This window comes from Panthera pardus, unplaced genomic scaffold, assembly GCF_024362965.1.
Source record: "Panthera pardus isolate Hobbes unplaced genomic scaffold, ASM2436296v1 HiC_scaffold_8, whole genome shotgun sequence".
NCBI classification, from domain to species: Eukaryota; Metazoa; Chordata; class Mammalia; order Carnivora; family Felidae; genus Panthera; species Panthera pardus.
The window spans coordinates 12,959,517-12,984,673 of NW_026527013.1; the positions used below are offsets into that span (position 1 = coordinate 12,959,517).

The window sequence follows — 25,157 nt, forward strand, 5'->3', positions numbered from 1 at the left end:
TCACGGCACCCTCTCTTCTGTCTTTGTCTCGTCTCCTCGTCTTAGAAAGATTCCAGGGGCTCGGTGGAGCATCTGACTCTTGGTTTTGGGTTGTGAGTTTGAGCCCCGACTCTCTTACTCTGCACTCGACAGCGCAGGACCAGCTTGGGATTCCCTCTCCCTCTCTTTTCGCTCCTCCCCCACTTTTACTCTTTCTCTCCCAAAATAAATAAATAAACCATTTTTTTAATGTTTACTTTTGAGAGAGACAGATTGTAAGCAGATGAGGGGCAGAGAGAGAGAGGGACAGAGACACAGAACCCGAAGCAGGCTCCAGGCTCCAAGCTGTCAGCCCAGAGCCCAACGCGGGCTTGAACTCACGAACCGTGAGATCGTGACCTGAGCCCAAGTCAGAGGCTTAACCGACTGAGCCACCCAGATGCCCCATAAATAAACTTTTAAATAAATAAATGTTCCAATCCACCACCCTAAAGACCTCATCTGAATTACTAATTATATTCATAAAGACCCTGTTTCTGAATAAAGTCACTTTCCCAGGCTCCAAGGGTCAGGATGCGGACACATCTTTCTGTCACCAACTTCTTATCAACCACTTGTCTGCTTCTGAAGCCACTGCGGGGCTGGGTTGAATCAGGCTCACCTCCTGCCTCAGACTAAGTCCCCATCTGGGACAGGGGACAGACACCTCCATTCATAACTGGGGTCCAGGGAGAGAATGTTTGGATGAAAGAAGAGGCAGGGTGCTAGGAAGGGCTAAATCGTCACTCCCGGGAAACCCAGAGCTGGATCTGGATGTGAGGCAGGGCTGGGCTGAGCAGGGTCCGATCTGTCTTTGTTTAAAATCTTGCTGTTTTTGTTCATCGTGGATTTTTTTTTTTTTTTTTTTTTTGCATTGATTGGGATTTTCTAAAATAGCACGGGAAACCGGTTTTGTTTTTTGTTTTTTTTTTAATTTTTAATGTTTATTTCTGAGAGAGACAGAGTGTGAGCAGGGGAGGGGCAGAGAGAGAGGGAGAGGGAGACACAGAATCCCAAGCAGGCCCCAGGCTCCCAGCCGTCAGCGCAGAGCCCAACGCGGGGCTCGAACTCACGGACCACGAGATCATGACCTGAGCTGAAGTCGGACACTTAGCCGACTGAGCCACTCAGGCGCCCCAAAACTGGTATTTTTGTTTTTTCACCTGGGTGAGCAGGTTCCTCACTCCATACCCTTTCACCGGCCCTGGTAACCATGTGCTTCATAGCCGTAGACCCTCTCCCTCCGCCACCCCGCCCCCATTAAGTCGTGGAGTCCGGCATTGGGAGTCAGGCACGTTGTTCAGCCTGCGTTTGCGATGCAGCTGGGCAGCGGCAGGGTGGGCCAAAGCCAGCTGCAGCATTTCCTTCCTGGGGGGCAGAAATAGCCAGCTACAACACGTCCCTCATCCTGCCCTCCCTGCCCCCTCCCTGCGGCACCCTCATCTCCCAGCCCCTCCCTATGACAGGGGAGCGCGGGCAAGACCCCCTCCACAACACAGCATCCAGGTACAGACAGATCTGAGACCAGAAGTCCCATCCTGGGATTATGCCTGGGAGCCGCCCGCGGTGAGGCCCGCGTCCCAGTCTTGCCTGCGCCGAGTGTTCCCGTGGGCCACCAGGGCCCTGGCCTCACCCACAGAGGGCCCGTGAGAGATGCAGAGCCGGCGATCGCCGCTATTGCTACAGCTAAAAGCTCCCAATCCTCCTCCCAGCTTTCCCCATGCCACGAGCCAGACGCTGCTGGCCAAGTTCAAACAGCAGCATGAAGACAACAGGTACTTCCTTGGCACCCCCGTCATGGAGCCGGCGTTCATCATTCAGCACTTTGCGGGGAAAGTGAAATACCAGATCAAGGTACGCGTCTGTCCGTTGCCGTGACCACTCCGGTCCTTCTCTGCCGGGGAGGCGGGACAGGGACAGGGGGATGCCCTGGAGGCCCCTTACCTCCTGGCGTCTGCTCGGTCCATCCCCTTGATCAGATTGTGTGGAGCGAGGGTCCAGGACCCTCAGACCCAGCCCCAAATCCCTGGCTCTTACCATCAAAGGCCCTGGGGACAGGACCCGCCTGTGTGTTGTGGAGATGGGCCCCGCCCCACCAGGCCCCCAGGACCTTGGTGGTCACAGGCGAGTGACCACCCACCTCCTTCCCCCACCAGGACTTCCGGGAAAAGAACATGGACTACATGCGGCCGGACATCGTGGCCCTCCTGCGGGGCAGCGACAGCTCCTACGTGCGGGAGCTCATCGGCATGGACCCCGTGGCCGTGTTCCGCTGGGCTGTGCTCCGGGCCGCCATCCGGGCCATGGCCGTGCTCCGGGAGGCCGGGCGCCTGCGGGCCGAGAGGGAGGAGAAGGCCGCAGGTAGGAGGGGCCCACGTGTCGCCGGCGAGAGGGGGACCCTCAGTCTTTTGGCACGTTCACCGTGTCGTTGCTCCAGAGCTCTGATCGTCCCAAACAGAAATTCCGCACCGGGGTGTGTAATTCATTCCCACCATCCTCTCAAGGCAGGAAGTCACGTTCCTGTTCTTCTGTAGGGACGACCCAAGGCCCAGAACAGCTGAGTGGCCCCCCCAGGGAGCTCGGCCCCAGATCCCAGCCACGGGGTTCCATTTGACAGAGGGCCTTGATTAGAAGGAGGATCGAGAGGATCGAGCCTTTATGAGAAGTAGGAATAGGGGCCCCTGGGTGGCTCAGTCGGTTGAGCGTCCGACTTCGGCTCAGGCCACGATCTCGCGGTCCGTGAGTTCAAGCCCCACATCGGGCTCGTTGCTGTCTATTCCCCTCCCTCCCTTCCCCTCTCTGGCTTGCACCCTCTCAAAAATAAGTAAAAAACATTTTTTTTAGAAAGGGACTAAACAGTGCTGTTTGGGGGGGGGGAATCAAACACTTCATAGTTCCCTGCTCTGCCCAAATTTGAGGGACTACTTCTGTTTTGGGTTTTTTTTTTTTAAGATTTTATTTTTAAGTAATCACCACACCCAGCGTGGGGCTCAAACTCAGAACCCCACGATCAAGAGTTGCACACCCGACTGACTGAGTCAGCCCGGCACCCGTGTTTTGGGGGGTTTTTTTGTTTGTTTGTTTGTTTTTTAATGAGTTAAGTCGGGATCAAAGCCTTTGTGAAAAAGACAAAGGCCTTCAAGTCCCCAGGCAACCCCCGCCTCCAACTCCCTCTGCTCTGTGTCCCCAGCAGGTCTGGGCAGCCCGGGCACCCACAGTCACCTGGGAGAGCAGCAGAGAGGACCCGGCACCCCGTCGGAAAAACTGTACCGGTGAGCGAGACCTTGATTTGTCCAAACCGAAGCTAGTATGTGGTGGCAGTCATTGTTTCAAACAATGCCAGAAACCCTACACCCTGAACCCAGGTTGGGGTTGACCTGGATAAGGAACTCAACAGCCACGTGAATCAAAAAGGACCCAGAAACAAATGGCATCTGGTTGCCGCTTTTCTGCACACAGAAAGACGGGCCTCCATGCATCAGCTGCTTTCGGGAGATGTTGCACGGCTCACTTTACAAAGGATTCTTTTCACGGCCGGTCATGGCCATTGGCGGGTGGGGCCGAGAAGCTGCTGGTTGCACCGAGCAACAGGCTTGATTGAAGAGCACATCCTGCCCTAGGCTGGCCGGGGTGTCCTGAAAGAGATATGCCGAGTTACTTCATGTGCCATCAGAAACACAGTATGCGTCATTGCACGCAAGACGATGAGGGTATTTTGTGGCCATGGGCCTCCCACATACCCCAGTTTGTACTGAATGTAGAAGTGAGCAGCGTGTACTCAGGAAGGTGGGGTTAAAAAAAAAAAAATAGGCCACACTGGACAGACATCCAAGGCAATGACAAAGCCAGGGGAGGGACACTTCTGGTGTCTTGAGAGAGCCAGGCAGGCTGCACTGAGAAGGGACCAGTTGAGCCAGACGAGGCAGGCAGGGTGTGCTGGCAGGTGCGGGCGGCACATGCAAAGGCCCTGCGGCAGCCAAGTTCCCAACCTCTTTCTCAACACTCACAAATACCCGAGGAGCAGGCCAGTAAATATTGAAACTTGAAAAGATCATTTTATGTTTGAGCCCTTCACAACAAAAACCTCTTCAAGAGATTCATAACAACGTACGCGTTGGAGGTGGAACTAGCTACCGAGGCAAGTGACCCTAAGTCATTTGTCTGAAAGCACAGCGTGTCCTTTTCCTGATTTTACGAGGTACATTTTTAAATCCGCTTTTTTACCCAAAGGGGGGCAAGAGAAAAACGAACACCTCTCTGTATTTGCTTGTGTGTTTTGCCCCCACCACAAAGACCGAACGTGGCCCCAGACACGCATCCGCTGAAGCGACGCCAGTCTCCCCAGGGCCTGGCCCCTAGGCTGCGGGTCCCCACTCCAGGAACGCGTTTAGTTTACACAGATTCGATATTAACGCTTTTGAGGACACATCACTGCTTTCTATGAAAGCAAGAAGTAAGGAGAAGCAAGGGCCTTCGAACCCGAGACCAGGAAGGCACACAGAGGAGCCGCCGTCCCCAGGCGCTCAGCGTGGCGTCCAGGGCCAGGAGTGGGAATCCGCAGGCTAGGGGGTGCCGGGGCCTGCTGGGGGCACTCTAGCCAGATTTAGCGGGGTCGGGAAGCAGGGAGGGGAGCGCGGGTTGAAGCCATAGGCCTTGTCCAGAGCTCTGGGCGCTGCGCTGACCGCTCAGGGGGTGGAGGTGAAATGTGACCCCTCTGTTGTCTTTGCTCTGTGCCTCCCTGGAGGGCGAGGGAGCAGAGGTAAGTGTGGCTGTCCAGGCCCTAGGCATGGTGCATGGAACACAGACAGGGGACTGCCGATCGGGGTCTTTCCAGGCCAACTGCCCAGAGCTTAAACATGTATTTGAAATAACTGGAATGAGGAATTTTTAGAAAGAAACAAAACAAAACCAGAACCTCCCGACTCCTCCCGCAGTCACCGGCACCCTCGTTCCCAGAAACCCCATGAGGACGTTTGTCATCTAGACATCCTTCATGAATCCTCACTTTCAGAGCATCTGATTTTCATCTCTGATTCATTCTTGTTCTCACGCGTTGGTGCCGAAGTGTGGGCCCGGAACGTACGCTCCGCCCTGAACCCCCAGGAATTGAACAAAAGGAAGTGAATGAGATTGACTTCTTTGGGGCAAAGATCTCCTTCAACTAGGGTTTCCCACCCTCACCACTGGGCCGGGCCACTCTCTGTGGTGGGACCGTCCCTTGTACTGGAGGGGGTCGAGCAGCATCCTGGCCAGATGCCAGGAGCACCCCCCCCCCCCCGCCCCAAGTCATGACAACCATAAATGTCTCCATAAATGTCAACCATTTATGTCTCCAAAACATAAATGCCTTGCCCGGAGGGTAGCATCTCAAGCCGCTGGTGGAGAACCACCGTGCGAATCCTGGTCCGCTCCTCCTGAGGCCTTTCTCAAAGCCGACACGGAGGTTGACGTGTGGCCACAGAATCATCAAGAAAATCCGAGGGGCTACCTCCCACCGGCACCCTCTGGTCCTTTCTTTTCAGTAGCCCCTGATGCCTTGTCACAGATTCCAGAAGCCTGTTCTACGTGAGGCCTTTTTCAGTGATCTGAGCCGCCAGGTTGCAAAACCCATTCTGCCTGGAGCGACCCTGGCCCTCCCAGAGAAGGGGGAGCCGCTCTTGGCCGAACCCCGCCCCCCCTCCCCAGTGCAGGATGGAGAGACAGTGGCGCACACGCTCACCAGCTGCATGTTTCGGCTCCAGTGGCCTGGGGAGGGTCCCGACCGTGCTGGGGACCCCAAGGTGGCGGGCCTGCTGCTCTAACTCGGTCTTCTCCCTGTCACTGCGCCCCTCCCCCTCCCCACTCTCAGCGATTTGCATGACCAAATCATCAAGACCATCAAAGGATTGCCCTGGCAGGGTGAGGACCCCCGTAGGCTTCTCCAGTCCCTCAGTCGGCTCCAGAAACCCCGCACCTTCATCCTGTGAGTCCCCCCCCCCCAAGGCTGCGACGCCTCCCTCCCTGTCCCCCTGACCCCGCAACAAGTGCAACGGCCGCCCCCCCTCGCTCCCAGGACCCCCGGCCTGCGGGCTGCCCGTAATGCTGAGTCGGCCGCTGCCAATGTGACGTCTCATGGCTCCGTGCATACACCAGCCTTTGCTCAATGGCGCTCGTAACACGCCTGCCCCAGCGTCTGCCCTGTGCCCCTAGCCCTTGCCAGCTCCCGGCGCAGCCTTGCAGGAACGCCCCTCCCACAAAGCATCTCTTGTTCTGCCCCCAGGCGTGCAGAGAGCAGGCCTCGTCTTTCCCCACCTCTTGCCACCGTGCGCTTGTAAAAAAGCTGTCAAAGGCGGAGCCTCCGTGGCCCTGCTCTGTGTGGACAGCAGTGCGACGTGGTAGGAAGGGCCCAGAAGCCACACAAACTAGGTTTGGACGCGGTCTCGCTCTGGCTAACCCGCCATGTGGCCTGAGTGCTCTGAGCTCTCGGCCTCTGTGTCCAAAGCAAGGGTCGCGACTCTCAGAGCACCTGGCGGGCGGCCGCCTCGGTTGGTGGGACGCCCGTGGCCGCTCCGGGCCCGAGCCGGCGGAGAGCAGAGCTTGTGCCCGCAAGGGCACCGGTTTTCAAATTCGTTTTCATTCCTGGGGATCGAGGTCGCACCTGACGCACAGCGAAGCTCACAGCCAAGCGTCTTGCTGATCTGTGGGGCACCCTCTCCTCGGCTGCTTTCCAAAGCGAGCCGCCCCGCAAGTTATAAAAAACTTTTCTTTCGCCTGCAAGGTTTCTGTAAAGTGTCTGAGAATGAGGGGCCTACCGTACCCCTTCCCTTGCCCCCAGAGATGGGCTTTTGTTTTTTTCCTTCCCACCATTGTGAGCCTGAAAAGCGCTCCTACCCAAACCCCGCTGCAGTTCTTTGCAGGGCAGACACCCCCCGCTCCGCTTGCCAGGGGGTCCCAAAGAGGCTCTGTGGGCCTACTTGGCATTTCCCAATGTGTAGCGAATAAAGCCAGGACGCCCGGCCGGCGTCAGAACCGCGCAGGGTCCCTCAAAGCTCCGTTTGGGGCATTTTTTGAGATCTGTAGCTGGCCCCGTACAGATACACGTTCTGCCCTACCGATCACCAGCGGCCCCTCTTGCCCCCCGGACATCCGAGTGGCCCCAGGCTAGGTGCCCCTGCTGCTTCGGGGGCCGCCGCTGGCCCGGTAAAGTTCACATCCAGCTACAGAAGCACCCCACACGTGCGCAGGGAGGGCCCGCCGGGGCTTCGGTGGGGGGGGGGGGGGGGGGCGCCTCGTTGCACTTGTGCCTCCCGACTGTGCTTTCTCTGCTCTCACTCCACTCCCTCTAACCCGTAAGGCGTGGCTTGCTGAACTAACCCAAACCTATGGACACCGTGTTCCCTCTGTTCACAAAACCATTTTTAATATTTTGACAGGAAAAGTAAAGGTATCAAACAAAAGCAGCTCATTCCAAAGGTAAACGTTCGCGACACCGTCCGAGGCCACCTCCTTGCTTTTGCCTGTCTTGAGAGCGCCTGGCTCAACTTGCCTTCCGGAAAATGGGAGGAAGATGGGAGGGGGAGAGGGGGAGGAGGCACTTTTAACTTCTCCAGCTCTGTAGTCCCTTCCTCTTCCCCCCATCACCCCCTGCCCCCCGCTCCCCTCCAAAAATAAGTGCTCGCGTGGAAATGATTTGGAGCTGCCTTTGGGCTTCCCGGAAGCAGGGCGCGTGATGGGGATAGGCTATTTGCAGAAGCGTGTGGAGGGGAGAAGCAGGCTGGGGCGGGGGAACTGAGCGAGGAGGTGGGCTCGGCCTCATCCCACAGGAGCCTAGGGGCGTGAACAGCACCACAGAGCTTTTCCTGCCCAGAGGCAATGGGACCCTTCTGTCCTACCCCCACTTTGGGGGTCTTCAGCTACCAGCCACCTCCGGAGGGCGGGACAGGGTGCAGCACCTTCCTGGCCTGTCTGGGAGAGGATGCCCTTCAGCCAGGGAAGCCCCACCAGGAAGGGGGCAACCGTGCGTTGCCAGCAGCCAAGACCCCAGTAGCCGGCCTTGGCCAGAGTGCGCCCAGCCTCTGTCTAGTCGCCACACACGGTGTGCGGACGGATCAGGAAGTCTGCAAAAGTGAGAAAAACCCCTCAGTGCATCCAGCGGATGGGACGGTGCTGTTCCTCTTGTCAGCTGCTACGAAGTGTTGGCATACATGCTGGGGGGACCAGACCAGCCGGATAAGCTCCTGCGGAAGTGCAGGAGACTTGGCGGTCCTGGAGCTCGACAGGAGGGAGGTGGCACGCTGGAGCCCTTGGCTTCCGGGCACTCGGGCTGCCAAAGAGGCTGTAATCAGTCCTTCCAGAGCCGGCACCATGTGCAGGGTAAAGCCCAGGTTCGGCCCCAGGGCGGTCCCCGCCTCCCGCCTCCCGCCAGGCCCACCATCCCCTACCCTCCAGCAGCCCTGTCCCGAGACTGATCCCAAGAACCGCCGCCCCCCCCTCCCCGGAACACGGTCCTGGCTCTGGGGCATCTACGATGCCTCCCAGTGCCCACTGGGACCCCAGGAGGGCAGGCCAGACCCCCATGTGTCTGTCCTAGAACCTGCTGGACTCCAAGTCGCTGAAGCTCATCATCAGCATGACGCTGCACGATCGCACCACCAAGTCCCTGCTGCACCTACACAAGAAAAAGAAACCGCCGAGCATCAGCGCCCAGTTCCAGGTGGGCAGCCGAGAGAGGCCAGAGGTGACGCTAGACTCAACCCGATGCGCCCGTGACTTGGCCACGACAGACCCAACAAATTATTGCCCTAGGGCTTCGTGGCCTCAGCATTGTTTGACATTTGGGGCAGGATCATTCTCCACGGTGGGGGTCATCCCGTGCATTCTGGGATGCACAGTAGCATCTTCCAGTTGTGGCAACCAAAAATGTTCCCAGTCATGGCCATGTGCTCTGGAGGTGAGGCAGAATCACCCGTTTTGAACCACTGAGTTAAAATAACGGATTAACGTGTTATGATGTTATGTCATGTTTCCCTTTTCTCCTTGGCTGCCAGGAAGCTCAGAGGCATTTTTTTTTTTTTTTAAGGGGGCTCAATGGCTGCCACTAACCCTCACCATTAGCTTTTTTGTCCCTTTCCTCTTTTTCAATCTGAGTCTTTTGTGCCCACCTTGGCCTTTTTGGCAAATTACCTCACCTGGAAGCTCCTGAAAATCCTTTTTGTTAATAGCAGGCCAAAGACCAAAGTCATTGTATCTGTGTTTCTTTCTGAAGCTGTCTAGCATTTTAAATGCCCAGAAGTTTGGTCCCACTCCCCCTAACACTCCTGCTGAGACAAAGAGCTAGGAGACCCTGGGAAGATGACAGCTGTCAGCTCTGGGGACCCTACCGCTCTCTTGGGGCTCCCAGAGGTAGTTCAGCCTCTAGTGAGAATGTCCACCTACAACCTCCCATGTCCTGCATCACTACTGATGCCAGCAAGTGACCTGGGTCCCCTCCCACTGAGCAGCGTGCCTCTTGGGGGTGGGGGTGGGGGGTCCCAGCTCAAGACCTTCTCCCTCTTTCCCCAGACGTCCCTTAACAAGCTCCTGGAGACACTGGGGAAGGCGGAGCCCTTCTTTATCCGCTGCATCCGCTCTAATGCCGAGAAGGTGAGTAGCTCCAGTGTCTTGGGGAAGTGAAGGCCAAGGTCTGGTGGCTCAGCGGGGGGTATTCCTGTGTTGCCGTGGCCTCTTGGGGGGCCATGAAAAGCCTCAAGGAACCAAGTGTTCAGCCAGGTTCCAGGAACGGTAAATAGCCTGCCGAGGGCAGCCAGGTGGCCAACCAACAGCAGCGACATCGTCTGGAACATGGAGGGGCCCCAGAGGTTTGCTCAAGAAGGGACAGGTCAAGCGTGTCAGTACATCCCCGGATCAGCCAGTGCAGAAAATGTAGCAGAAGGGAGAGGGTGAGATCACACGGCAGGAGCATAGAGGCTGCTGTTCATTTGATCTGAAAGCTTCTGGGAAGATTCAGTGGAGCACCACTGGGGGCCCTAGTAGTGGGCTCAGCCCTCACTGCCAGGCTTCCTTTGCCCCAGGGGTCCGCTGGCCATTCTGCCCCCTTGGGAGCGTGGCTGGGGGCTGTTCAGGATCTGGACCTACCCCCTTTGTCTCTACTCTTCCCATTTCCCTGGCTCTCCCCTGCTCCTGGGACCGTCCTCTTCTGGGCCTTTACCTGGCTGCTCCCCGCCCTCCTCCTCCTGCCTATTCCCTCCTCAGGACCTGGCCCAGGGTCCCCTCTCCCGTTGGACACTTCCCAGGGGGGCCCAGGCAGTGTCTGCCCCATTCACATATGTGCCTGGCTCCCACCTCCAGACCTTATTCCCCTCTTAGCCAAATCCTTAGTGTTTACCCCAGGGCCTGGCACAGAGTTCGAGCTCAACACAGGTTTTGATTGGAGTCCTTAAGAAATAACTCTTCGCAGCAAATTATCCTAAATTGAGCAGTGAGAAATGGCATCTGTCTCCCAGACACCAGGGAATAGAGCAGCTCAGATGCCAGATTTTCCAGAAGAGATGAATACCTTAAGCACCAGTGCTGAGCAGCCCCAGCTCTTTATTCCAAAAAGAATGTCTGGAACAAGGAAAGATGGGTCCTCCAGGTGCCCGCGGCTGCCGTGCTGGGGACATTCTGACCAGCCGGGGGGGAGGGCCCGTGTGGGCTCCCGGACCATGCTCATGTCCAGAATCCTACAGGATCTCGTGCCTACAGATCCCCATCCCCGGCTGCCAACGCTTGATTGTCCCGCAGCTGGCACCTGTCCTGATGGCTCATATCCCGTTTCAGAAAGAGCTCTGTTTCGACGACGAGCTGGTGCTACAGCAGCTACGCTACACGGGCATGCTGGAGACAGTGCGGATCCGGAGGTCAGGCTACAGTGCCAAGTACACGTTCCAGGTAAGCCACACACTCATGGCCGTCGTGACAGGGCAGAGGGCTGGCCACCTCCCTCTTTGAGAGAGAGCGCTTCTCTGGAACACGAGCCCAGGGGGTTACTCTGTGCCAGGGCTTCTCCGCTCCGGCCCTGTTGGCATTTATACCAGTCATTTCAGAGGTCGGGGTGGGGAGAGGGAGCAAGTTTTCTTGGAAGAGGTGGCTGGGCCCAGGCCAAGCCTGGAAGGATACAGAGTTGTAAAGCCAAGCCGGGAAGAGGGAATTACAGGAGCAGATCCCTGCACAGCTCTGCCCTCTGTTGAGCATCTTCGGCGACAGACGCTTTTATACCCATCTCTTTTATTCTGCCAAACCAACAGCAGGCGGTCCTGGCTTCTGTTTTGCCAATGCGGAAACTGAGCCCCGGGAGGTGATGACTTCATAGATGGCTCCCTGGGCTTTTTAGAAACACAAAAGGATCAGAGGTGCCTGGGTGGCTCAGTCGGTTAGACATCCGACTTCAGCTCTGCTCATGATCTCATGGTTCATGAGTTCAAGCCCCCCATCAGGTTGTGTGCTCACAGTATGGAGCCTGCTTGGGATTCTCTCTCCTCCTCTCTCTCTGCCCCTTGCCTGCTCTCTCTCTCTCTCTCCCTCAAAAGAAGAGAAAAGAAAAGAAAAACAAAAGAATCAGAGGTGCCTGGGTGGCTCAGCCGGTTAGACATCCTACTTCAGCTCTAGTCATGATCTCATGGTTCATGAGATCAAGCCCCACACCAGGCTATGTGCTCACAATATGGAGCCTGCTTGGGATTCTCTCTCCTCCTCTCTCTCTGCCCCTTCCCTGCTCTCTCTCTCAAAAAAAAAAGAAAACAAAACAAAAGAAACACAAAAGGATCCGAGGTGCCTGGGTGGCTCAGTCGGTTAGACATCCGACTTCAGCTCTGGTCATGATCTCATGGTTTGAGTTCGAGCCCCACATCAGGCTCCACGCTAATGGTGCAGAGCCTGCTTGGGATTCTCTCCCTCTCTGCCACTTCGCCACGTGTGTTTATGCATGTGCACGCGCTCTCTGTCTCTCTCTCTCTCTCTCAAGATAAATAAAGAAGAAAGAACAAGAAGGAAAAAAACCCACAAAGGATCATTAGTAACCTCAAGTTGGCAAAGACCAAATTCCTGTAGCAGTTTCTCATCTGCCGTACCGTTGACACTGAGGGCCACCAGGTCATTCGCTGCAGGGGCTGCCCTGTGCATTATGGGATGTTGAGCAGCATCCCTGGGTCTCCACCCACTCGATGTCAGTAACACCCACCGCTCCCAAGTTGGGAGAACCCTGGATGTCTCCCGACATCGCCACACGTCCCCGGTGATAAGCTGGCCTAGGTTGAGAACCCCTGGCTCGTGCCCTGAACTGGCACCACCTGTATGAGCACTGACGTGAGCCCCGGGCCTGAAGCCAGTGGCACCTGGTCCCCAATCCAGCTGTCCCCATATGGCCTCGGGGACATGGCTCCATCATGGCCTGCCTCCTTTTTCTCATCCTGAGTGGCTCACTCAGGAAGTGGCTGAAAGACCCTGGTGCTCTGTGTGTGTGGCAGTCTTTCCTAAGCTTTAGGCTGCTGCAGAGAGTCCGAGATTTTAGCTTGGTCAGTGCCATTCAGGTCAAACCAGGTCCCGGCTTCGGAAATTTGGGATTCGCTGGAGCATCCTATCCTTGCTGGTGGCGGGAGCGCTCAGCAGAGATTCTCTTTTCTTGGCCACAATCCCCCAGGATTTCACAGAGCAGTTCCAGGTGCTGCTGCCCAAGAACGCCCAGCCCTGCAGGGAGGTCATCTCTGCCCTGCTGGAAAAGATGGACATAGACAAGAGGAGCTACCAGATCGGGAAGACCAAGGTCAGGACTCCGGCCCCTCGGGGGGCTTCCAGCGTCCACAGGGTCCTCCCACGGCCTGAAAGACAAGGGACTCTGCTGCGGAAGTGTCTTTTTTGGGGCCCAGCGCATGTTTCTTCACAGAAGGCAAAGGGTGCCTCTAAGGGGCGGGGCCCAGGCATCACTCCTGTTTTCCTGCTTCCTCACACATAGCCTAGGGTTACTGCAGGGGACTCAGGGGCCAGTTGCTACCTCTTAATGTCTGGCAGAAGGTCTCATTCCCTTGTGCTCCTTCCAGACGCCGTCTCCCACCTCTAGGTACATGCTGGTTGCTTCTTAATGTTGTGGCACCAGCCACTGTCCCCGTCCAACAGCGGTAAGGTCAGCTCCCGTTAGGGCTTCATCTGATGTGAAAAGTCCCCGCACAGTTCCCCAGCAAGGCAATCCTAGAGTTACCACGTGACCCAGCAATTCAGTCCGCACGTATGGACCCAAAAGACCTGGAAAGAAAGCGTCCCAGCAAATCCTCATACACGCGTGTTCACAGGGGCACGAGTCACAATAGCCAGAAGGTAGAAAGAAGCCATCCGTTCATCAGCTGATGAACGGATTCAAAACACGCGGGCCACCCATACAATGCAATGTGGTACGGCTCTGATCCAGGTTATGATATGGATGAGCCTTGACAACGTTGTGAGCGAGAGAAGAAGCCAGACACAAAAGCCTGTAGTGTGTGATCCCACGTATATGAAACATCCAGAACAGGCAAATCCAGAGAAAGCAGATTAGTGGTGGCCAGGGGCTGGGGGGAGAGGGCCAGGGGGATGACCGCTAATGGGTATGGGCCTCTCCTGGGGGTGGTGGAAATGTTCTGGAGCCAGACAGTAACGATGTTTGCACCACTGTCACGAAGGTACCAAATGCCATTGAACTGTTTGTGCTGAAATGGTTAGTTTCACGTTACGTGAATTCTCTCACCGTATTAAAAAGCTCCCCGTGGTCGGGTCGGTCAGCACGCCAGCTTGGTCTCACGCCCTTCCGGGGTGGGCTGTGCAGAGACCTCCCGGGCACGGGGATTCTGGGGGCTGTGCTGACCCCTCCTGTGCCCACCCACCCCCGCCCCCGCCCGCCAGGTTTTCCTGAAGGAGACCGAGCGGCAAGCCCTGCAGGAGACGCTGCACCGGGAGGTCGTGCGGAAGATCCTGCTCCTCCAGAGCTGGTTCCGGATGGTGCTGGAACGCCGCCACTTCCTGCAGATGAGGCAGGCGGCCGTCGCCATCCAGGTACCGGGCGGCCCCCTGCAGGGCTGGGGGTGGGGGCAGCCGGGGGTCCCACGTGCCAGGTCCCTGAATGCCCGCTCCGCCCCCAGGCCTGCTGGCGGTCCTACCGTGTCCGCCGGACGCTGGAGAGGACGCAGGCCGCTGTGTACCTCCAGGCTGCGTGGAGGGGCTACCGGCAACGGGTGGCCTACCGGCACCAGAGACAGAGTATCGTCCGCCTGCAGAGCCTCTGCCGGGGTCACCTGCAGCGCAAGAGGTGAGCAGAGCCAGGCCCCCCTTCGCCCCCCAGCTCCCCCCATCCCCGAACGTTCCACCCGCCCGAGAGCTGCCTGAGATGGCTTCTGGCCAGCGGAGCCATCAGGACGTGATTCTAGGCGCAGGGAAGCCGGGAGGGGCTGGCAGGAGTCTAGCCGTCTGGGCACGCGCGGCCCCAGAGAGAGAGATGCTCCAGGGCTGGTGGGCAGCACCTGTAGATGAAGACAGAGGTCACTGTTGGCCAGGCTGGCTCTCCACTGGAGACCACCCCCCCCCACCCCTTCGCTGCACCTGCCCTCCCTGGGCCCCTTAATGAAACACTTGGCTTCAGAGGTGGAGGGTTAGGTTGTTAGGACCAGCCCATAGCCGGTTCCCCTAGCCCCATTCTTATACGTGAATCTCAGGCGTCCACCCAGCCAGGGACCCCAAAGGAACTCAGGGATTTCTTAACAGATCCTTCCCACGGTGGGGAGACCCAGGGCAGAGGTGGCCATGACAATAAGGGGCCACCTCCTGTATCCCCCTTTTGTAGCTGAGGAGTTTCCACATTTCCAGAAGCCTCTCCGAGGGCCAGGGTTACCCCATTTAACAGAGGCAGAGCCTGGCCCCTAGCCCACGGGTGGCACGGGGGCCCCTGATGCCCTGCGTGGGTTCTGGAGGTGGCATGCATGTTTGTTCCTGAAATTTCCCCCTTAACGCCTCACACCAGCTTCAGGCAGATGGTCGCAGAGAAGCAGAAGGCTGAAGAGAAGGAGAGGGAGGCCCAGCAAGCCCTGAGGGAAGAAACAGCGGAGGGAGGGCCAGGCCAGGTGGCCGAGCAGGAACAGGTGCCCAGGCAGGGCCCGGAACCATCGGAGGACAGGGAGCCTTCGGCAGTGGAGCCCGAGGTGTGGCCAAGCGATGAGCCCCTGGCAGAGAGCTCCCCACCGGAGGAGGTCCCCAGCCTGGAGAAACCTCCCGCACCCCAGAAGAACACGGCTGAAAGTCACGAGAAGGTGCCCAGCAGCCGAGAGAAGCGCGAGTCACGGCGGCAGAGAGGGCTGGAGCACGTGAAGCTCCAGAACAAACACATCCAGTCCTGCAAGGAAGAGATTGCTCTCAGAGAGCCTTCTGGAAGGGCCATCCTCGAGCAAGAAGAGAGCCTCCCAGAAGACAGAAAGGAGAGCAGAGAAGATGAAACCCTTTCAGACTTGGGGACGGAGGCAGAGAACGCTTTTAAGCAGCAGCCGGAGGAGCCACCGTGCCAGCTGCCCGGAGAAACCCCGAAGGTGCCCCAGGGTGGGGACCCAACGCCTGGCCACGTGGAACGGCCCACCAGCCTAGCCTTGGACAGTAGGGTCAGCGAGCCCACCCCCAGCACCACCCCTGAGACTCCCAAGGACAAGAGCAAGCTCGGTGGTGACCTGAGGGCACAGGACAGGCCCGAGAGCCCCGGAGGCTCCACCCAGATCCAGCGGTACCGGGACCCGGACTCTGAGCGGCTGGCCAGCGCCGTGGAGCTCTGGCGGGGCAAGAAGCTGATGGCCGCCAGTTCCAGCACCATGCTGAGCCAGTCCCTGGACCTCAGCGAGCGGTACCGGGCTATGGAGGCCACTCTCACACCCACAGAGTAAGCCCCGGGCCCTCCTTTGTCTGGACACCCGGGGTGCCAGGCTGGGTTGGGCGGGCAGGGTGGAGGGACACACAGATTCCTGGCCGCAGGACCAGGGCAGTGCCGCACGTCCCAAAAACATGTGAGTGGCTCTGAGTGTGGGAGCCCTGAGGACGGAGGGGAGAAGGGGCAGAGGAAGGTGGAGGGGAGGCATCTGGCAGGAGCCGCTGAGCCTGGGGCCAGCTGGGACCCTGAGGCCCCCGCCACAGCGAGCTGTGTTCACACAGAAATCCCCTGGCTTCGTGGGAAGCAGCGTCTCGGGGCAACACCCCACTCCCCGGCCTGCCTGGGTTTCTGTTTCCTCGGCAGAGATTAGGGGTGATCGCACTCACCCAGGAATTGAAGAAGGGCCCAACTCTTGACCCTTAGTTAGCTGCATACCGATGACTCCCGAGTCGCCAGCCCGACCTCCCAGAGACCTGCTTGGCCAGAGGGCGAAAGGGCTGGAGGAGGATGTGGGCTGTTAGGTCGGGCTTTCTGGGCCTCGCACACTGACACCTGTGTCGGGCTCCTTGTCTGGGCTGGGCCGTCCGGCACACTGGGGAGCACCCAGCGGCGTCCCTGGTCCCCTCCCACCCAAGTCAGGACCACCAAAACCGTCCAACTCGCTCTTGTAAATAAAAGCCACATTTCTGTGATCTCACAGGGAGAGGCGCATTTCCTTATCCACGAGCGACGTCTCCAAGCTCCTCCTGTCCCCGTCCCACACCAAGACTCAGGTAAAGCTTCAGGCTGCGGCTGCCACCTCTCAGGGGCCAAACCCGCTTCTGCCCGGGGCGCCCTGGCTCTGCCCGAAGGGCAACGTAAAAGAGAAGGGAAGTCGGTGGATGGAGTGCACGGGGAGCGGAGCACCCCCGCTTTCCCTCCAGCAGGTCCTGCCTGCCTTTGCTCACCCAGCCCTGTTCTGTGGCAGCCTTCTACAGAAACGGTGGACGGGGAGGCCGGCACCAAGAAGCTGGCCGTCCAGAAGAAGAAGTCGGGCGACGCTTCTGCCGGCACAGATTCCGGGCTGTCCCCAGGCTCCCAGGCAGACTCTAAGTAAGTGTGGGGTCTGGAGGTGGCTCAAGTCACCAGGGGATGCCCAGGGTCCCTGCCACGGCCTCCCATCTCAGAGCAGTCTGGTCTCCTGAACTGACGGCAGTTAGGATGCACGGTGGGGCAGGTGTTCGCTCAGCCTGGGACGAGAGATCCCTCACAGAGCCCAGGTCACGCCCCCCTCATGTGCCAGCGTGGCCACTCGCCAGCCTGATGACTCCCACTAAAGTCTGGGGCCAGTCTGGGTCCCCTCCTCTGGGTCCACAGAGAGACGGTTTCCCTTTGACTTGTTATGGTATCCAAATCCAGCCCCCTCTACCTTAGAAACCCCTCCTGGGTCCTGGGATGGAAGAAACTGGGCCAAGGCTCTGTCCCCACAAAGCTCCACAGAACTGCTCCAGATGGTTCCATCACAGAGCAGAAAGGATGGGCCATGGGACGGGCGGGGCTTTGATCCTAACGCCGAGACGGGAGGTGGAGGAAGGGCCGGCACAGGCTTGGAGAGGCAGGCAGAACGAAGCCCCACAAACCAGGGGGGCTTCCAACGACTGGAATTCACTTCTCACGGTCCTGGCGGCCACGAGTCCGAGATCAGGGTGTCCGCAGGGCGGCTCCCTCGGACAGCCCTGGGGAAGGGCCCTTCCTCACCTCTTCTGGTTCCTGGGGGGCTCCGGGTTGTCCTTGGCTTGTGGCTGCATCAGCCCATCTCCGCCCCCGTCTTCTCTCTCTGACATTCTTCTCTCCTCTGTGTTTTCTCTTTCTCTGTCTCTTATGAGGATACTTGTCACTGGATTTAAGGCCCAACGGGGTATTCCGGACGGTCTCAGCTCCAAGTGCTTCATTTAGCATCTGCTCTAACAAAACTACCACAGACTAAGTGGCTTGAGCTACATGTGTTTCTTACGGTTCTGGGGGCTAGGAGTTCAAGACCAAGGTACCAGGAGATGCAGTATGTGGTGGGGGCCACTTCCTGGTTCACAGATGGCATCTTCTCAGGGGGCCTCATGTGGCAGGAAGGGCAAGGGAACTCCCTGGGGCCCTTTTTGTAAGGGCGTTAGTCCCATTTATAGGGACTCTACCCCCGTGATCTAATCAGCCCCCTAATACCGTCACACTGGGGATTAGACTTCAGCATACGAATTTGGGGCGACAAACACATTCAGATCGTGGCACATAGAACTTAGTCACATCTGCAAAGACTTTTTTTTTTTTTGAGATCTACAGAGACAGTACAAGGTGGGGGGGGGGGGGGGGGGAGAGAATCCCAAGCGGGCCCCGTGCTGCCAGCGCGGAGCCTGATGCGGGGCTCACATTCAAGAAACCACAAGGTCATTGGGGCACCTGGGTGGCTCAGTAGGTCGAGCAGCCGACTCCGGCTCAGGTCATGGTCTCACGGTTCGTGAGCTCGAGCCCCGCGTCGGGCTCTGTGCTGACGGTTCAGAGCCTGGAGCCTGCTTCGGATTCTGTGTCTCCCCTTCTCTCTGCCCCTCCCCTGCTTGGGCTCTGTCTCTCTCTGTCCTTCAAAAATGAATAAACATAAAAATAAAAAAAAGAAAGAAAGAAACCACAAGGCCATGACCTGAGCCAAAACCAAGAGTGAGACACTTAACCGACTGAGCCACCGGCGCCCCTGCAAAGACCCTTTTCCCAAATAAAGTCACACCCCCAGGTCCTGAGCGTTATTTAGCACATGGACATATCTTTTGGGGGGCACACCATTCAGTGTATGATTTGGCATGTATTTGATTTTTTTTCCCCCTGAAACTTGGGCCCGTAAAAACACATTAAGGGGGGCAGAGGGTAAGTTCTATTTTTTTTTTTTTTTTTTTCTTAATGAGAATGGGGTCATGCTGTGGTGGCTTCCCTGCATCTTGCTTTTTCACCTGACCCCCCTTGTCAGTTCACACAAACCAATCTCATTTTTAGTAGGACCTCATTGCGTTGACAACCAAGAAAAGCGTTATTTTGTCTCTTTATAAGTAAGAGGACCTTTCCTTCAGCCTTGCTTCCGTGGTCATTTCCAGAGGCTTAAATGAAACCCCTTACTTTCCCCTACAGATCCACTTTTAAAAGACTTTTCTTGCACAAGAACAAGGATAAAAAAGCCAGCCTGGAGGGTGTGGAGGAAACTGAGAACACAGTGCCAGGGCACACGGTGCTGGAAGCTGCTGCCACCAAGAAGAATCTAGAAGGTTGGTTGCCGGCAGCCTCAGGGATGGATGGTGGAGCCGCCAGGGTCCCTGGGGACGTGTGCTGCCTCCAGGTGGGGCCTTGGGCACAGGGCTTGAGGGCTGGTCCCAGCCCCACCAGGGCACTTTCTGGCTGCAGACCCCGGTTCGCGGCAGGGCAGGGTCCTGGTTCTGTGTGTGTGTGACCCTGCCTCCCCCAGCACCCACCTCACCAGCTGCTCCTTCTCCCTCCAGCCTCCTCCAGCCACCAGCACCGCCATGCAGCCGGGGAGAAGCACGCCAAGGAGCCAGGAGGCAAAGGGAAGAAGAACCGAAACCTCAAGATCGGCAGAATCACGGTGTCAGAGAAGTGGCGGGAGTCGGTGTTCCGCCAGATCACCAACGCCAACGAGCTCAAGTACCTGGATGAGTTCCTGCTCAACAAGGTGGGTCACCCAGGGGCACGTACAGGGTTTGGGGGGGGGACACAGTGTCAGAGCTGGGCCTCCCCAGAAGGGTTTTCACCACCTGGCCGTTTTCTGAGCCGCCACACCACAGCCCTTCGTGCGCCGGGAACAGAAAATCCAGGTGCACAGTTCTGGCACAGAAAGTTCCGGAAACCAGATGAGGACCCCTCCCTGGGCTCACGTGAGAACACCTGCAGCCGGTGTTCCTGTTGCTCACCACAGATGTTTACATCTCGTGTAAAAACTCAGTGGGTCTTGAGGTGCTGGCTCAGGCGGTAGAGCATGTGACTCTTGATCTCAGGGTCGTGGGTTCAAGCCCCGCGTTGGGCATGGAGCTTACTTTAAAAAAAAAAAAAAAAGTCAGCGGGTCTTAATACAGGGACTGCACAGGAAATGTAGAACCGGGGCACCTGGGTGGCTCAGTCGGTTGGGCATCCAACTTCAGCTCAGGTCATGATCTCACAGTTTGTAAGTTCGAGCCCCGCATCAGGCTCTGTGCTGACCGCTCAGAGCCCGGAGCCCGCTTTGGATTCTGTGTCTCCCTCTCTCTCCAACCCTCCCCCGCTTATGCCCTGTCTCTCTCCCAAAAATAAACATTAGAAATTTAAAAGGAAAAAAAAAAATACACTTTTACGAAACACGCTGGGTCTCAGGGCAGATGCTGATTGAGTGCTTAGTGTATACAGTGGAGCTGAATTAGTGACCACGGCATGGATCCGGGGCGTGGCTCGGTATTAAGTGCCTCTGAGGGCTGGCAGGAAGGGCCCCAGCTAGACCAGTGGTTTTCAACCAGAGATGGTCCTGTCCCAGGGGACACTCTGGGACATCTGCAGACATTTTTGACTGTCCTGACTGGGGAGTGCTACTGGCATCTGGGGCGTGGGGGCCAGGGGTGCTGGTCAACAGCCCCCAGTGTGATCCAGCCCCAAATGTTGGGTGGTGTAAACCCGACCTAAGGGGACTGGAAAGACCGGGATTAGCCAGAGGGCCTAGATTTTTTCCCAGAGGAGCCAGGGAAGGACTTGGGACAGAACGGAACAGCCACCAATCAGCTGCAAAACCTGAGGTCACTCAGGGTCAGCGCATCTCTTTCTTCCTGCAGATAAACGACCTGCGGTCCCAGAAGACCCCCATTGAGAGTTTATTCATCGAAGCCACCGAGAAGTTCAGGAGCAACCTCAAAACCATGTACTCTGTCCCCGTACGTGCAGCCCCCAGCCCTAGCGAGGGCCCCTGTGGGGATCCCCATGGCCTCTCCCGGGCGCCTCCCCCTTCTGTCTTTCCCCCCCGGGTCACGCCTGCATCCCTGCAGAATGGGAAGATCCACGTCGGCTACAAGGACCTGATGGAGAATTACCAGATTGTCGTGAACAACCTGGCGGCCGAGCGCGGGGAGAAGGACACCAACTTGGTCCTCAACCTTTTCCAGTCGCTGCTCGACGAGTTCACCCGCGGACACACCAAGAATGACTTCGAGCCGCCCAAGGTTGGTGGCGCGGCTTCGGGGACGGGGGCAGGCGGGGGCGCTCCCGGGGCCCACACAGACTTCGCCTCTGTGCCCCCTCACAGCAGAGCAAAGCCCAGAAGAAGAAGCGGAAGCAGGACCGCGCTGTGAGTATTTGCACGCGTGCGAGAGAGCGTGTGTGTGAGCGTGTTGTCCCGCCCAGCCCTAGGGAACCCGGCCGTGAATGGGAACCTCGGCCCCGATAGGCCACGGGCCGCGTGCACGCTGGGCGGCCCCGTGGTGAGACCGTGGAGGGTCTGCCCTCGCCGCTCAGCGCCCTCCTCCACCGCCCCCAGGTCCAGCAACACAATGGGCACGTATTCGCCAGCTACCAGGTGAGCATCCCTCAGTCGTGTGAGCAGTGTCTCTCCTACATCTGGCTCATGGACAAGGCCCTGCTCTGCAGCGGTGAGTGCCCCAACCCCCCCGCGTCCCCTAACGCTGTCACCACTCCCCCTGACCCTCACCTTGCCCCGGGACCCTCCTACCAGGCCCCCTGATCCCCCACCATGTCCCCAACCCCTCACCGTGCACCAGGGCCTTCACTCGAGCCACAGGGTGGATCTTTCTGGAACACTGCCCTCGCCACACCTCACACACTCAGACCTCCCGCTGTCACCCTGGGGCAGATCCCGATTCTCAGCCAGCCCTGAGGCCCCCAGCCACCTCTGCAGCCTGCCCTCCACCTCGGCAGGTTACCCCACGTCCTTCCTCCAAGCCTGTCAACACACTGCCCCTGCTGCCTGAACTCCAGCGCCTCTCTCGACCCCCCGAGTCCCTCCCTCATGTGCCAGGCGAGGTCAGTCAGTCCCACAGGAACCCCGAGAAACATACAGCCCAGGATGACCCAGCTGGCAGGAGGCCGGGGCCGGGTCAGTCGGTCTCTGGCTGTTATATTTTCCTGCAGTGATCGGCCTTCTCTCCCTGGGCCTCTCTCTCTTCTGCCCGGGGTCTCCTGTCTCCTCAGTCCCTGTGTAAAGAGCGATCTGTCCCCTCATGTCCATCACAGATACCCAGGCAGTGCTTCCGATTCTGTGTCTCGCTTTCTCTCTGCCCCTCCCCCACTGACACTCTCTCAAAAATAAATAAAAATGTTAAAAAAAAAAAAAAAAAATACCCAGGCAGTTGTCACCGTCCTGAGACAAGGACACTGGCTGCCCTCTCCTTTTTGGCCTCAGGCAATTTCCTCTCTCAAGTATGCCCCTGCCCCCCACCTCCCCCGTCCCGAGACCTTGCTCCTGTCCCGCCAGCCAGACTCTGAGGCCATAGACAGTCACCAGCTGTGAACATCTGCCCACGTGGCTTCCTCGCCTGGGCATCAGGGCAGGGATTCGTAGGACTCCAATTTAGAAGCTGGTCAGCGGGGTCCCTGGCTGACAGGGCAGGCGGCCTCGGGAAACCGGGGTCCTCGATGCATCATCTGTGACCACCCCCCCCCCTTACCTCCTAGTGTGCAAGATGACCTGCCACAAGAAGTGTGTGCCCAAGATTCAGACCTACTGCGCCTACGCATGCAGGAGAAAGGTGAGCGGGCCGGGAACTTTCCGGAACACCTAGGGGAGGCCCTCCCGAGCGATGTGGAGGAGAGGGTGTGCTTGGTGCCAGGCCAGTGTAGGGTGTCAGACGAGGGGCTGGTTTGCAGCCCCTGTTCTGTCAGAGCTCCTCGGGGTACCCTGAGACAGGACTGGGCTTATACGTGCGTCTCAGACCCCCAGCCCTGCCCCACCCGAGACCCAGGAGGGCATCCCCAACTCTGCGTGAGGGAGGCAGGGTCCCAAGCATTGGAGCTGCAGTGGAAGCAGGACCAACCACCCTGAGGCAGCTGGGGCCGCTCCGCAGGGGGAGCCCCTGCCCAGCGGCCAGCAAGCTCACCTCCCCAGCCGGGCGCCCCCAGCAGCCTGTGGGAGGCATGAGGGGCAGGGAGGGTAGAGCCCACACAGGAGACCTGACCTCCCCCCCCCCCCCACCTCTGGTACTGCAGAGCGAGCCAGGCGCCGAGCCGGGCCACTTCGGCGTGTGCGTGGACAGCCTGACCAGTGACAAGGCCTCAGTGCCTGTTGTGCTGGAGAAGCTTCTGGAACATGTGGAGATGCACGGCCTGTACACCGAGGGCCTCTACCGCAAGTCGGGCGCTGCCAACCGCACGCGGGAGCTCCGACAGGCACTGCAGACAGGTGGGTGTCCGGGGGGAGTGGGCACGAGGGGGCTGGGGCACAGCCCCCCTGCCTGCGCTCACCAGCCCCGCCCCCCGCCTCCCCGCAGACCCCGCAGCCGTCAAGCTGGAGAACTTCCCCATCCATGCCATCACCGGCGTGCTCAAGCAGTGGCTTCGGGAGCTGCCTGAGCCCCTCATGACTTTTGCCCAGTACGGCGACTTCCTCCGAGCCGTAGGTGAGTCCCACGGCAGCAGCGAGGGCAGGGCAGGTGGCCACGGCCAGGGTTGGAACCACGTGCGCTCACTGCGGCTAATCGGGGAGGCACAGCTGAGAAGCCAAGGCTCAAAGCAGCCGGCCCGGTGCGGGTCCCCAGCCTAGGACAGGGCCAGGACCCCTCTGTGGCCCCGCATCTGGCCCCATGTGGCGGGGGGGGCTCCCCTGAGCCCCGGGAACGTGTGGGGGCCAGCGCCATGGGGAGCTGACGCCCTGGGCCCTTCCAGAGCTGCCGGGAAAGCAGGAGCAGCTGGCCGCCATCTACACCGTCCTGGAGCACCTGCCTGAGGCCAACCACAACTCACTGGAGCGGCTCATCTTCCACCTCGTCAAGCAAGTGCCTGCCACCTGCTCTCGTGGGGTGGGGGTCCCCGTCAGGAGCCCCGCCACAGTGTTCCCTGGGCCAGCGTTCTCTGGTGGTTGCACCCCAGGCCCCGGGCCCGGGTTGGGGGCGGGGGGCGGGGAGGGGCCCCCCACGCTCTCCTGTGGTGGCTCTCTGCCCCATGGAAGCGAGGTGCTAGCCTCCACCTCCAGGGTCTGGAGGCACTTGTCCTGGCAGCGGCCCCAGGGTCCTGGCCTCCAGTCTCGGGGCTCCCTGGCCACCCCTAACTGCCGCTCACCACGCAGGGTGGCCCTGCTCGAGGACGAGAACCGCATGTCGCCCAGTGCTCTCGCTATCATCTTCGCGCCCTGCCTCCTGCGCTGCCCTGACAACTCAGACCCACTGACCAGCATGAAGGATGTCCTCAAGGTCACCACGTGAGTGCCAGGCGCCAGGGCCCCCGCGCCGTCTCCTCCGGCAGCTAGGGCATCACTTCCGAATGCTTTTGAGGCTGGAGAACACAAAAAGGAGGAGAAAGCCCTCGTCTCCAGTTTGCAGGCGAGGGGCAGACGGCAAAGCCCCGTGTTCTCGGCCTCTGGTTAGCAACGAAAGCCGGTCAGGAAAAGCAGCAGTGGCCTGGGGGGTTCTTCCCCTTCTCCCCACTGCGCCATCTTCAAAAGTTCTCAAAGTTCTTCAAAAGAACTCCGAAGAAAGTCGTTAGACATCAGCGACCGAGAGGACATTGTTCAGGCTGTCGAATTGTAAAAATAAGAACGTGTCACCCTAGGCGGTTTCTTGGGTGGCCCTGACGCTACCCCAGTAGCTGCGTGGTGTTGACAGAGTTCCTTCCGGCCTCTTCCGCCACACTCTTTTGCTCCTTTTTTCCTCATGTGGTCAAGATGTCGGGAGACCTGAGCTGTGATTCTTCTTCGGGCTGAGCTGCCCGCCCTCCCCCCACCGAACCACCGCAGGCTGAGCCCCCCACACACTTAACCACTCACAGTGCACCTTCTGGAGCCCTTGGGGTTGCTTGCCCGCGGGCCCCTGTGACAAATCGCCCAGCCTCCCCGTTCCTCATGCTTCCACGGGAGGTGGAGAACCCCCACCCTGCAGGGTGACTGTGAGGGATCGGTTCACTCTGATCCGCTGTACTGTACCTCCTCCTTCAAACCAGGCTGGTTGAGTCCGAGGCTCAGGCTCAGAGAGTTTGGTAGTGAGCCACACGAGGTCACACGGTGAGCTGGCACCGAGATGACAACAGCCCACGGCTGTGT

The 25,157-nt window shown here is 58.6% G+C and overlaps 1 protein-coding gene across 1 annotated transcript in view; it reads left to right on the plus strand.

Annotated features, from left to right (window-relative positions):
- Positions 1-25,157, plus strand: part of MYO9B (myosin IXB) — a 90,346-nt gene that overhangs the window by 61,594 nt on the left and 3,595 nt on the right. Inside the window, 25 exon segments of the mRNA XM_053897777.1 lie at positions 1,731-1,872; positions 2,175-2,379; positions 3,212-3,290; positions 5,867-5,980; positions 7,431-7,470; positions 8,588-8,710; positions 9,559-9,639; positions 10,816-10,926; positions 12,674-12,796; positions 13,906-14,055; positions 14,142-14,308; positions 15,017-15,916; positions 16,605-16,677; positions 16,872-16,996; positions 19,052-19,185; positions 19,417-19,607; positions 20,731-20,829; positions 20,941-21,114; positions 21,198-21,239; positions 21,429-21,540; positions 22,583-22,656; positions 23,114-23,306; positions 23,395-23,523; positions 23,789-23,894; positions 24,189-24,320. Of these exon segments, the coding sequence (XP_053753752.1) occupies positions 1,731-1,872; positions 2,175-2,379; positions 3,212-3,290; positions 5,867-5,980; positions 7,431-7,470; positions 8,588-8,710; positions 9,559-9,639; positions 10,816-10,926; positions 12,674-12,796; positions 13,906-14,055; positions 14,142-14,308; positions 15,017-15,916; positions 16,605-16,677; positions 16,872-16,996; positions 19,052-19,185; positions 19,417-19,607; positions 20,731-20,829; positions 20,941-21,114; positions 21,198-21,239; positions 21,429-21,540; positions 22,583-22,656; positions 23,114-23,306; positions 23,395-23,523; positions 23,789-23,894; positions 24,189-24,320 (3,819 nt within the window).